The following is a 12,723-nucleotide window of genomic DNA, read 5'->3' as shown; positions in this document are numbered from 1 at the left end:
ATTAGTGTAGATTATGTCATGAAAAGATGAAAAGTAATTAAAGTCAATATAAATAACATAAAATATCAGAGAGAAAGAAGAAAAATAAAAATAACTTTTTTCTTATAATAGAATATAAAAAGTTTAACATGAAATATTATAGTATATATCATAAGTTTTAAATTCTTTGTTGATAATTTTTTCTTAAAATAAGTTTTACAGTATGAAGTGTTAACTACACATTTGTATTAAAAGGATTTATTGCTGTAATACAGAGAGTTTTAACAGTATTTATTTTTAATTTTTCCTATAATTATAGATATTTTTATAACAAGTACTACCAAGCCAAAGACTGAAGACTTATTTATTAAAAAAATCTAATTTAAGCATATTTTAAATCACTTTAAATTATTTCTTATTTCTACAGCAACATTGTAAAATTTCTTTTTCAGAAACAAAAATGTGCCGACACAAACTACCCCTACAACTATCACTACAGCTATTGTGATTCCTGCGATAGCACCACCACCCAACTTATTTACAACAACTGGAACTGGTCCTGGAACTGGAACTGGCGGTGGAGCTGGTGGATCCTTAATTTCAGATAACCAGCACAGTTTAGCATGTAATTCGTATCCATCATCGCATTTTCCGCATTCTCCAGTTGAGTCAACTTATATATGAGGCAAACACTTTTTGCACTTGTTTCCGGTTTCATCACAAGACTCACAATTTTTAGCAATGCCACACGTGCATTATGACGTCAGACCTTCAACACACGCCGTTGGAACACCGTCTTTGCAGTAGTTTCCGTTTTAAATATTTTCGCAATTTTTAGTACATTATCCTTCTACTGTAGTGACATATCCTTGAGGGCTGCAGAAATAGCAAATTTTGTCTGAATCGGAAAGGATGCAATTCGCAATGCGAGATAAAGCCATTTATGTAGATTGTTCACCTAAATATACTTCAATGGGCTGATAACCATCTTCGTTTTTACAGGATACTTCACAAATTCCGGTATTTTGGTTCTTTTCGTAGCCTTCGGAGCACGTAATGCAAGAATTGTTATTTGCACAGGTATCGCAGTTTGAAGGACAGTCGAGACATTTATTATTTGATAAAAATGTATTACGCACGCATTTAGAGCATTGATTTCCCGCACATTCTTGGCAGTTGCTTATGTATTTGCTGTCTTAGCAGTAACAACTTTACCCATATACCATATCTTCAGAGCATGGCTCACAATTTACGGTCGTTGAATCTTCTGCAGGGCAAAAATATCCAGCCTTGCAGTTGAGGACGGTATTTGAGCAAGTCCCAGTTTCGGTCATTTTCTGAAAATAGAACTTCGAAATATTATATTAAACTTGATGTAAATGATGATATGAGTTTTAGTTTTTAAACAGCAATAATACTATATTAATTGTAGTAATATATAATTATTAAATCACAGATTGGATATACTTATATAAAAATAGATTATATTAATATAAATGGTTATATTTAAATACTTAATTATTACAGAAACTTCATAAATTAACCTATATCTATCTAATAAACACTTTCAGGTTAACAGACTTTTCATTTAATGAATTATCAGTTTATACATATGTAATATTGCTTTTGTAAAATATAATTTGGTGGTTCATTTTATAATTATTATACACATATGATAAGATACAAACAGATTATAGTTACTTCATTTATTATAATATATTTAGTGAATTATAAATAATGAACCAATTGGATATAGTGATTGAATAATTTCTGATGCTTGGTTATAGTATACTCTCATTAATAACAATACTTAATAGAATAGGTTAAAAGATGCAATTTGCTAAAAATTGGTATTAATAGCTAAATTATGTCAATTAGAAAAATAAATTAGTTTAGATATAAATTTCATATTTTATAAGAAGTTAAATGTACACAAAATATATTTCTCGCTGATTTGTGTTAAACTTTGGATGTAACTTGCTTATTCTAATTCGTTTTAAGCGAATTAACTAGGCTTTTGCATTATATTGATTTTTCAGGATTACTTGTATTAATAAATAGTTGAGCACAAAATAGTTTAGTATACCAGACACAAACTAATTACTTAATAGCTCTAAATTACCATATGCTATTTAAAAATGTGCGTAATTATTATTTAGTATATTTTATGAAAACAATTAGCAAATAGCGAAGTTTTAAGTAATAGCTGAAACCGTACAACCACATAGTAGGAAATCGAACAGAGAGAAGCAAAAAGTGCATGATCAATTTCAGTTTAATAAAACCAATTATGAATAATTTATTTTAACAAAACCAAAAGGTACACATCACTTTTCATTTTTCTTGTACCTTTTGCTGCTACAGAAATTTATGTTTTGCATAATTTAAAAATTATTTTGTAAAGCTGTTTTATTATACTTAAAAACTTCATTTCAAAGTTCGTTTAGGCTACAGCGGGTCGTGAGAAATATGAGCGCGTATGCGATTGTGTTTCAACGGTCTGCAATATGAAAATAATTCAATGGTATGAACTTTCAAATTCAATATGGCGTTTTATGTATTTGAATCATTTTTCATACCAATAAATGAAACTCTAATATTAAGAAAATCCTGACGTCGCAATAAATTCTATGCAAATAAATTGAATAAGAACTAAAATAATATAACAAAAATATAATTATCAATATTAAAATACGATAGCAGAAACCTAATCTTATACGTTTAATAAAAAATAATCCTAGTTACGATAATACATATTTTCTTAAATAACAAGTAAAATAAATATAAAATCTAAACTATAAAATAGTATAATAGAATAATAAATCTGTCAAACTCTAAACTCAATCGCAATACATTTAACATATAAATGATAAATATAATAAGCAAAACATTAGCAAAGAATATTTAAGATAGAGTAATAAGCCTCCATCAAAAAAAGAGTAAAATGATATTTATCCGTGTCCGAAAGGCTAAATTTCTTTATGGTTCATAACAGAATAATGAAATTATGATATGTTTTTTTTGAAACCATAAATGATCTTTTAGCATTTTTTGATTGTGACTTAGTTCTGCAGGGTTATATCTAAATGTTAAACTGATTATTCTCTTACTAATGGTATATTACATTCACATACTACCAAATAAGTATTATGTATATTATTGATGTAGTTATAGACGTGTTAGCTACGGTTGGTCGAATTGCAGGCTTTGTGGTTATATGTTCATCGTCAAGAAAAAACAACGACCACTTTTAATTAATCATATCAAAAGTTCAATAGTTAAAATATCTAGTTAGTTGATGCTGATTCAACTAAAGTATGGGGAAAAATAAATTATAATAACTTCATTGTATACTTTTATTTTATTCTACCCGGTGTAATAATCTTTATCATACATAGGTTACCAAAAAAGTATAATCAATAATTAGTTTGGTGCTAAATATCAGAAAATGATGCAAATATTATTATTGTGGAGTGTTTACACCCGTATAGAACCGCATTAACACGTTTATTTGAATTCAAATTTCTGCTCGCAAGTTCTAATTCTCTTTAACTCATTGAAGCAGCAGGCAGTAACCCGGAGTTGGGTCAATAAATGGAGGGCCTAACAGTATGGTCATATCGCGGTGATACAGTTACCTGCCATTATGTGGTATTCTATGTTAGGTATATTAATAAATTGTAGCATTTAGCAATTTTAGGATTCGAGTTTTGGAGCGTGTCTTGTTAATGAGTTGCTTAGATTGTACCAAGTAAACTGATGAAAATTAGCATTTTCATATGAGTAGGGCTGTGTATAATCATAAATTCACGGCTAGCAAGGACTTCGAATCTGCAAGTTTTAAGGCTTATCCACTAGAGCCAAGAAAACTCAGGCTGCTAGGTATAGCAGAGGTATGTTGCTGAAGTGGAATAATAGAATATGGACATTTTAAAATAGTCAAGAGTCTTGCTAGGGTGCGGGCAGGATGGAAGTGAGTTTTCATTCAATGTGATTGTGCTTTTTATATATAGGATGATTTAGTACATTTTGCTTAGCATAAGAGTAAAAGGTTATTAGGTTTCATGGTAATATTTCCTAATTACTAGACATGATGTTCAAAGTTATTTCATTCTATATTTGATACTAGTTAATATTAGAGATACTTCATGCAAATTATAATTTAATATTAACTATATATTATATTAAAATAACCTATTCTTAGTTTAGAAGAGAATGAAATCTAACTAATAGTAGAGCTACCTAAGGAATAATATCCATTACGCAGTGAATGACAATAATGAAATTTCATGTCATTTAAAATAATTCAATAGCATAGAAATAATACATATTGCTCAATGGTATTTGCAGTCTCAATATCGTTTTATTAAAGCTTCGTAAACCATTTCTAGCTGAGTTTTGAAATTTTATTTAGAAAAGTAGCTTTAATTAAGCTCCGATCCAATAATATTAAATTCAGTATATATCTCGCATAATTTAAATTAATAATGGGAACAATGATAGAATTTATTTCTGAAAAGTCAATTATTAAATTTCATATATTATGTTAATACTAGAATATTAATGTGAAAAACTCAAATAATTTTCACTTATTGGCCCTCTTAATGAAGTAATACGCCAGACCTCCGCCGACAGTACCAACCACTATAAGCACAGCAATCATAATTCCGCTTACCGCGCCACCTGAGAGGTTACCAGCCTCCTTTCTTGGGATGACGCAAAAGTCCCCTACTTTTTCAGCCGCTACTGCACAATCAGTGCAATTATCATCTTTAAAAATATAACCAGGAAGGCAAGTTAAGCATTTATTAGTACCAAGACCAATGCATTTTTCATTCGCAAATCTATAGTTAGTCAGATCAATGCAACCCGTGCAAGTGTCAGGACTATCTTTTCCACATGTACAACGAGCATCTGTACATGTTCCACCCTCTGGTACTGCAGTAGCCTAACAAGTGAGGCAGTTCTAAGCAACAGGACCGCACCTGCAGGAGGTCTATTGCTTGTAGCTACCACAAGGGATAATTATGTTGTTTACGCATGCTTATAAAACCTCTATAAACCCTTTGCATTATTCCGTGCATGTCTAGTCAGTATTCATATCGTGGTAATTTTTGCATTCTTTGCACTTTGTCAAGCTAGTACATTTCTTACAAGAAGCAGGACAAGGAATACAAGTGTTCCCAGAGGTCTTTATCTCGCAGAATTAGTCGTCTTATCAAGAATTATCTGCATCGCATGCGATCACATCAGAGGCTACGCATGTGCCACCATCTAGTTTGAAGCCGGTGGCGCAGACAGTGCATTGAACCGCACTATCGCAAGTAGAGCAGTTGGAGGAGCATGCAACGCATTCGGTAGTGTCGGGGTCAAAGTAAAATTTTGGGTTGCACCCAGTGCAGACGTCAGCATCATCAGCTGCACAAGCATTGCAGCCGTCGTTACCGACAATATTGCACTAGACACAGTTTTTCTCATTAGAGGTAGTGGCATCGGATGGACATGCGTGCATAGTGGGCATGTTTTAGAACCGTTGTCGCACTTTGTTTCCATTTTTAGCAGTTTCTATTTTTAGTAATATTCTGAGTATGTAATAATACAAAATATTATTCAGTAACTTGGATTATATAGGAAATATGTATTAACATATTTTTGAAATAATATATAATATTAAAATCATATTGTATATCGTATGATTAGTAACAAATTTGTAACTGAACATAAAAATTAGGATAAACTAAGACGCAGTAGCTCAGTGTAGATACCTAATGTATCTCACGCTGAAACTGAATACTTTATGAATCTGCAAAAATTAGTCTATCAATAAACGAGTATTAATTTAATATCAGATAATATTACTAATACAAATTGAGTATCAGTATGTATGATTTTGCATTTGCGATATTAAAATTTAACTTCAATTAGTCTCGAGTGTATTAATAATGCTATTGAACTAACAGCTAGTAGAAGTTGGGAATATTATACTAATTTCTGTTATGCATCCTTAGATTGTGCTATCAACTACCTCTAACTATGATGTAGTACCTATTGCTTCATACCTAACTACATGTAACGTACTAAGAAAAAGAAATTCATTTTACTGATATAACTATCCCATATAATACTTCTACAAGCGATTATATAACATAATAATGTATTCCTCGGGTAAAATTGAATTTTCGCATTTTACCTTGCGAAACCATTTTTCGTGTATATTTTTCGGGAACTATTACCATCATTTCTTTCCTTTCTTGATAACATAAGAAATCAGGCTGCCGTCGATAGCACATACGGCACCTAATACTGGAATCACAATTCAAGCCGCCATATAGTAGATAGACTTCCAGATACTTGGTTAGTAATAAATAGCGCTATATACTTGACACAAAGGAATCAACAAACCTGTACATGCTTTATTTTGAATTTGTATTAGTACATGTAATTATGACATTCTTTATTGTTACTTTCATCATACTTAAAATAAGTTTAGGCATCTTGATATCTGTATAAAGTACTTTAACCTACTCTATCATAATCAGGCGCAACTCCACGGATGTAAGCTATCTAACTGTTATTTAATGACTACAATTAGGGTAACACAAATTAATCAATTTCCATTTAATGAGCATCACCACACGTATCGCAAAGCTCTATTGTGCATGGCTAGGGTTACAACAGTTCCCTGGATGTTGTGCATGCAATTTCCACCATCAAACTCCGCTATCTCAGCTAAAGCCGGTACCGTTTGCAGCTAGTGATGCATGTTGATCATTTTTTGGATTGCCGTGTTGTAGGTGATGCAGCTAACAGCTGAAGCATGTTAGCATTTTAAGTTCTCTTCGTATAGAAAGAATGCATACTTACCATTTGATTTGAAAGGTATCCTTGGAAATTTTTTATCTAATATTGTTATTATCTTAAATGTTGTCTCCCTCTAAGCGTGCAGTATATTTATCATTTTCAAAATATGACCAGATTTACAGTCTGTAAACTTTCGGAAGCTTGCAGAAACCATAATAGAGCAACTAAGCTTTGCAGGTTTCGCAATATATCATACTGGACAGACTGTAACACTTAGTATAGGTTTATTCCTCGTTCATCCGAGTGGAAACGTAGGTTTTAGTAGTGTTAAAGATGAGTGCAGCCATTTAAGTTATGGTGCAGTAAAATCAGTGATTTCGAGTTAAAGTATTTACCTTAGCACTGATTTGACACATAATGTTTGTGGTGCAGAGGAGGGGTTCTGTGGAATCAGCTGCTATGTTTTGTTGGGGAAAGTAGACTCACTCAGGATCTTGAAAATGAAGATGTGGAGTACTTAGCACTTTTAATATAGATAGAAGTGTAAAAGGCTATAAGTCTTAGTAGTGAGTAAGATTAATCGTTTTATGTTTTGGGTCACTTCAAGGATAGTGAATTGGTTTATAAATATATCTAATGACTTAAAATAGGATAATTAGGAGTGAAAATAAGGTAAATAATTATTATACATGAATATAGTTGTAGAGTTTTTTATAAGAAATAGGTTTAAATGATTAGGTTCCCTATATAAAAGTAACGGCGCTTATTTCATATTATCTTCGTATAACAGATAATAATTATTAATGCCAATACACGATAAGCTATTATCGCTCAAACAACTAAATCTTAATAGTTCGTTCAAAAATTAACTATTTATTGAGTAATATTATATAATATAATAAAACTAAAAATAATCCTTATATTAGATAATATAATTACTACTAATTAAAATTATAAAAAGTATAACAAATATAATACTAATATTAACTTTATTAGCTGTTTCCTGGTGAGGAGGTTATTCAACCAAACCTATAGAAAAATCTTTCGAAAAATATTACCCGCTACTGATGGGAGCGTTATGTATATGACTCTGTCTGCTATTGGGAATACGGGCTAAAAGCTATTTCCGAAAAAGTAAAATTTGCAAATATCGCTTTCTGTAGTTGCTTTGTTTTCTTTTGTTAATGTATCTACTACACATATAGAATGTTCTCCAGTTCTAGCATTTACTACATGTAACATATAAAATATTAGCATTAAATATTAGTATTTTAGTGAGATTGTACATTAGAACAGCGTTAGTAAATAGCTTATGCTCTACATTAGATTTACTGTAGTTTAGCTTCGTGTACAAAGAAATCTATTTCATTAGGCCTTCAAATATTGTTTAAGTTCAAGATTTTCAATACTGTTGATTTCTTTGAAGTAAATCTAATAATTTACTAAACAGATGTTGAGTGTATGAAATAAATTTAATACCCCTCATTTAAACTTTATGGGTAACCTTATTAGCTGAAGATTATAATCCTAGAAATTTACTCAGCCCATTAATTTATTATATAGATCTACTATGGATGTACGTGAATAAGTAAATGTGTGTTTCTTTTCATTAGAGTTAACCTATAAGATCATTGAGAAAAACAACTTTGTTAATTTTATGTTTTTGATCTTCATTCCAAATCATGAAAATATTCAAAAGTTAAAATTTTGAATTACTTGACTTTTAATTCTTTAGGTAAATATTACTTTTGTACCTGTTGCTACGTATCGTAAGTAAAGTTTAATTTATTAGTTAAACAATATTTGATAACTTTTCAGAATTATAAAATTTTCCCAACTCACACCTCTTTGACTATATGGAAATATATACACAAGGTACTATATAATATCTTTTAAGCCTTACTGGACCCAAAATCAAAATAAGATTACAATTTAAAGCAGTAACCATTTTTGGACTGATACTGACCTAAAAGATGTCTATATTTATTTAGATTCTAAGGTAGGTATATTTTTTAGTATATCTGCCTTTAAATGGGGACAGTGGCTCGTCAATTGGTAAATATTCTATTTTTCTGAATTTATTCCAATTCCATACTAAACTATATTTAAACAGCATTCAATAGAGTCTAAATCTACATTTCTAGTGCTAACATTAAAATTTTACTAATTAGCAAAGTATAATTATTAACTTTTTAATTTCATTATCATCATCATCATTCTAATAAAAATTTCCTTAATTACTGGAAATAAATTATATCACATTCATATAATGTTCCCCTTCATCAGATATTACTCTATTCTGTAAATTTTAATTGTTATAAAAAAATATAGAATTTAAAATTTTCATGAATAAATATATTTTTACTAATATTTTACAATAATTCTTTTTTACTAAAATAACATCTTAGTTATGATATGGAAATAAGTTGATGGCTATAATTTAGATTATAAGTTTTGAATTCTAATTTTGTAATGGCTCCTAGTTATGCCCAAATTAGCTTTAGATGCTTATTTTCTTTTCACAGATATATTGTATTATTTATTGGGTCAAGTATTTAAAGATTGTTCGACAAAGAGTTATTTTGTGGATTTTCCAATTCTGGAGCGGAATTCGATTAAAATGAAAATTACGAAACACAACAAGAAAAGCAAAATACAAAGAATGGGAATCTTTCCCATTAAATAAGTTTGCAACTTTTCCTCTTTGGGCAGATTTATACTTTTTCAAAAAAGTGCACTCGACAGAGCAGGGGTAATATTAAATAATTGTTGTATAAATTATATGAACCATATAGAATTAACTACTACAAGACTGATTACAGTATAATTATTTTCATAGCGTTAGCTGTGTTGCTATAGCATACCTTAATAGAAAATTTTCACTTTAACTAGGCATCAGATTGTTAGGTGTGATACTATGCATAAAACCTATATAGAAGAGAAGTGTAAATAATAATTAGAATATATAATATACATAGTATATTTTTTGATAAAATAGAACTATAATAGTTACTTAACATGCTTATTAAATTACAATTGTAGAAGATAATCAGAGTATAGAAATGAAGAAGGCAATTATGATTAATCACTAAGTAGTCATCATTAAATTCAACATATAAGTATTCAAAAACTACAAAAGTAGTTTAATCTACTATTTCACCTTCTTATACATTTTATACTATATCTTGCTTTTACGACCGTTTCCTCACAATTACATTACAAATCAACTCACAAAACAGAAAAATTATACTAATAACCTAAAATAATTATCTTAAATAGTATGATAATTAGAAAGTTATATTAACAATCAAATATAAACTTAGAACCGCAAAATATAGTTCAACGCATGCTCAACTTGTCATTCGCTTACCCAATTAAATACTAATCTCATACTAAAACTATCAATATCTATTTCATACCATTCCAAGTTTCATAGCCAATTTTGCAATCCAACGCAAGACATAAAATTGAATTTCGCAAAATAGTTATGTAATGATAAAGTTTAGCACAGAATTGATAATATTGCTAACTTAGTTATAATATTTAGTATACGTTCGCTTACTTAATGATATAATGGAGATAAACAGAGTATTTCAATATTGTGAAGAAATAGTGAGTAGTATGTAAGATTTAAGTAACTCGAATTCTTCTTCATATTTAATAATAGTAAATTACTAATTTTATACCCTTATATTCTCATTATTGCAGGATGCCTCCATATACATAATCATAATATCTGAAATAACGTAAATTATCACTTCAGGACAAACTTCTACTCGTCAATCTCCTTATTAAGCTTTGACTTCTTCATGTACCAAAAAATACCACCGGCGACTCCACCCACAGCTACTAGAACTGCGATGATAATGCCTGTAACAGCGCCACCAGAGAGGTTGGTACTTAGCGTATCGCTCTAGGGGAAGCAGAAAGTACCAACGGCGGTATACCCGTCCATGCAGGTAGTACACGTGTCATCTGATAATTTGTATCCTCGCATGCAGGACTCGCATTTTTCCTTATCCGAACCGTCGCATTTGAAGCAGTTTCCAGTATTGCCACATTTACATGCAGTTATCTGATCGGTGCCTCCACAATCCACTATCTTTTCGGCGACGCACACCTTGCCATCTGTCAGTGCCTCCGTACAATCCTTCTCGCACGTCTAGTTGATGCTCATTGTGTACGAACTGGCGCAGGTATCGCACTTTTCAATACTTTAGGAGCACGTTGCGCAGTTTGGTCCGCATTTCGTGCATACCATTCCGACCATCAGATAACCGTCGTCGCATGTAGAACAGGTATCTCCTGTAGCCTTTTTGTAACCGGTGATACAGGTGGCGCACTTTGCTTTATCAGAAGTATCGCAGTTAGCGCAGTTAGCTGCTTCACTGCACGTACACTGTTCTGTTGTGTTTGCAGTACAAGCAGTGCAGGTTTTATCTTTTAGGAAAAAATCGTCCTTACAAACCTTGCAGGTGTCTTTATTGCCGTCGCAGTTCGCGCAGCCAGCAGAGCACGTTTCGCATTTATCGCCTACTAAAATGAATCCGGGATCGCAGGTCAAGCACTTGTCGACTGCGTCCTTGCACGTGGCACAGTTACCGGTGCAGTCTTTGCAGATCGTATCACAGATTTGATTCATGGCACAGCTACCGTCATTTGCTGTGCATATTTTCTCACATTTATCGCTTTACACCGAAAATTTATCTTTGCAAGCCGTGCAGGTATCTTTGCTAGAGGGACATGTCTTGCAGTTTGTATCTGTGCAGGCTACGCAATTCTTGTTATCAAGCAAAAACCCGTCCCTGCAAGATGTGCAAACGGAGATGGATGTGCAGGTTGTGCAATTCTTGGAGCAGGCCGTGCAAGTATCACTCGCATCTTTGTTTTCCTTGAAGAATCCTGACAAGCATTTCTCGCAAGGAGTGGTGATAGAAGGGTCAAAGTTTCCTATACATGTTTCGCATTTGTCCATCTCACTAGACTTACATGTTGAGCAGTTTTTGGTAGTTTGGCACGTGCAGGCAGTCATTTGGGTTGCATTGCAGGGGACGCAGGTACTGCCAGTTAAAACGTTTCCATCTTTACATGTTAGACAGGTGTTTTCTGCGGTACAGGTTGCGCAGGTTACTGGGCATTTTGTGCAGGTTTTTGGGTTTTCAATATTCTCAAAGTACCCTGCCTTGCATGCTGAACAAGGAGGATTCGCAGCCATATCATATTCACTACTACAGGTAGCGCATTTTGCCATATCATCCGAACAAGTCGAGCAGTTCTCAGCGGAACCGCAGGTGCACTTCATGGTGGTTCCGGAAACGCAGGTGGCGCAGGTGGTTACGCTTAAAAAGTTCCCGTTAGTGCAGGTTTGACACGTGTTCTCTGCTGTGCAGGTTGCGCACTCTGATTTGCACGCGAGACAATCTGTAGAAGTAGTTCCTGCGTTTGATGGACAGAAAGTCCCTTCACTGCAGGTATTTGTAATTGAAGAAGTACACTAGTTTGACATTTAGATAGAAGTGAAAACATGACTACAGTGTAACTGTGAATATTACCGAGTATAGCAGTTTTGTGTTTTTGAGTATTGAAGTGGAAGTGAAATATTTTATGGATAGCGTTTACTATTAAGCGTGGAATTGATGTTGTACAAATAAGTATAATTTAGTAAAATTTACTTAAAGTAGTTGTAGAGGAATCCCAGTAGATTTACCAAAAGAAATGGTGATGTTATTGTTATTATAGGCATGAGTGGTGTTATAATAGTTTATGCAAAGTGCGTAGTAACTTATAATCTTTAAAACCCGCAAATCTTTAAATTGAGTTTAATAATAGTTGTGCATACTAATATAATACTGCAAAAACTAAAAGTGAAAAAATCCATATATTATATAATACCCCTGTGATTGCAGAAATAGCAGTAAGTTTACTAAATACCCGATTGCTGGT

At 32.1% G+C, this 12,723-nt stretch overlaps 6 protein-coding genes across 6 annotated transcripts; 1 reads left to right on the top strand and 5 right to left on the bottom strand. All coding sequences in view use genetic code 6, as the record gives it.

Moving 5' to 3' along the window:
* Positions 1–377: 377 nt before the first annotated feature.
* SS50377_21453 (Cysteine-rich membrane protein 2) lies at positions 378–1,313 on the bottom strand (the record flags this gene model as incomplete). Its single annotated transcript, XM_067905375.1, has 1 exon — positions 378–1,313. One exon carries the CDS (start codon positions 1,311–1,313, stop codon positions 378–380), a length of 936 nt encoding a protein of 311 aa, XP_067766692.1.
* A 1,699-nt stretch (positions 1,314–3,012) lies between these two features.
* SS50377_21452 (uncharacterized protein) lies at positions 3,013–3,711 on the top strand (the record flags this gene model as incomplete). Its single annotated transcript, XM_067905374.1, has 1 exon — positions 3,013–3,711. The coding sequence occupies one exon, from the start codon at positions 3,013–3,015 to the stop codon at positions 3,709–3,711; it is 699 nt and encodes a 232-aa protein (XP_067766691.1).
* Positions 3,712–4,564: 853 nt separating this feature from the next.
* SS50377_21451 (Cysteine-rich membrane protein 2) lies at positions 4,565–5,080 on the bottom strand (the record flags this gene model as incomplete). The annotated part of the gene is made up of 1 exon (XM_067905373.1): positions 4,565–5,080. The coding sequence occupies one exon, from the start codon at positions 5,078–5,080 to the stop codon at positions 4,565–4,567; it is 516 nt and encodes a 171-aa protein (XP_067766690.1).
* Positions 5,081–5,197: 117 nt separating this feature from the next.
* On the bottom strand, positions 5,198–5,500 carry SS50377_21450 (Cysteine-rich protein; the record flags this gene model as incomplete). The annotated part of the gene is made up of 1 exon (XM_067905372.1): positions 5,198–5,500. One exon carries the CDS (start codon positions 5,498–5,500, stop codon positions 5,198–5,200), a length of 303 nt encoding a protein of 100 aa, XP_067766689.1.
* Positions 5,501–6,071: 571 nt separating this feature from the next.
* SS50377_21449 (uncharacterized protein) lies at positions 6,072–6,608 on the bottom strand (the record flags this gene model as incomplete). Its single annotated transcript, XM_067905371.1, has 1 exon — positions 6,072–6,608. One exon carries the CDS (start codon positions 6,606–6,608, stop codon positions 6,072–6,074), a length of 537 nt encoding a protein of 178 aa, XP_067766688.1.
* Positions 6,609–10,534: 3,926 nt separating this feature from the next.
* SS50377_21448 (Cysteine-rich membrane protein 2) lies at positions 10,535–12,286 on the bottom strand (the record flags this gene model as incomplete). The annotated part of the gene is made up of 1 exon (XM_067905370.1): positions 10,535–12,286. One exon carries the CDS (start codon positions 12,284–12,286, stop codon positions 10,535–10,537), a length of 1,752 nt encoding a protein of 583 aa, XP_067766687.1.
* Positions 12,287–12,723: the final 437 nt, after the last annotated feature.

The sequence above is a fragment of the Spironucleus salmonicida genome, chromosome 2 (genome assembly GCF_000497125.1).
Source record: "Spironucleus salmonicida strain ATCC 50377 chromosome 2, whole genome shotgun sequence".
Lineage (NCBI taxonomy): Eukaryota > Fornicata > Diplomonadida > Hexamitidae > Spironucleus > Spironucleus salmonicida.
The sequence above is the reverse complement of the archived record's forward strand: the minus strand, read 5'-3'. Positions and strand labels throughout refer to the sequence as shown.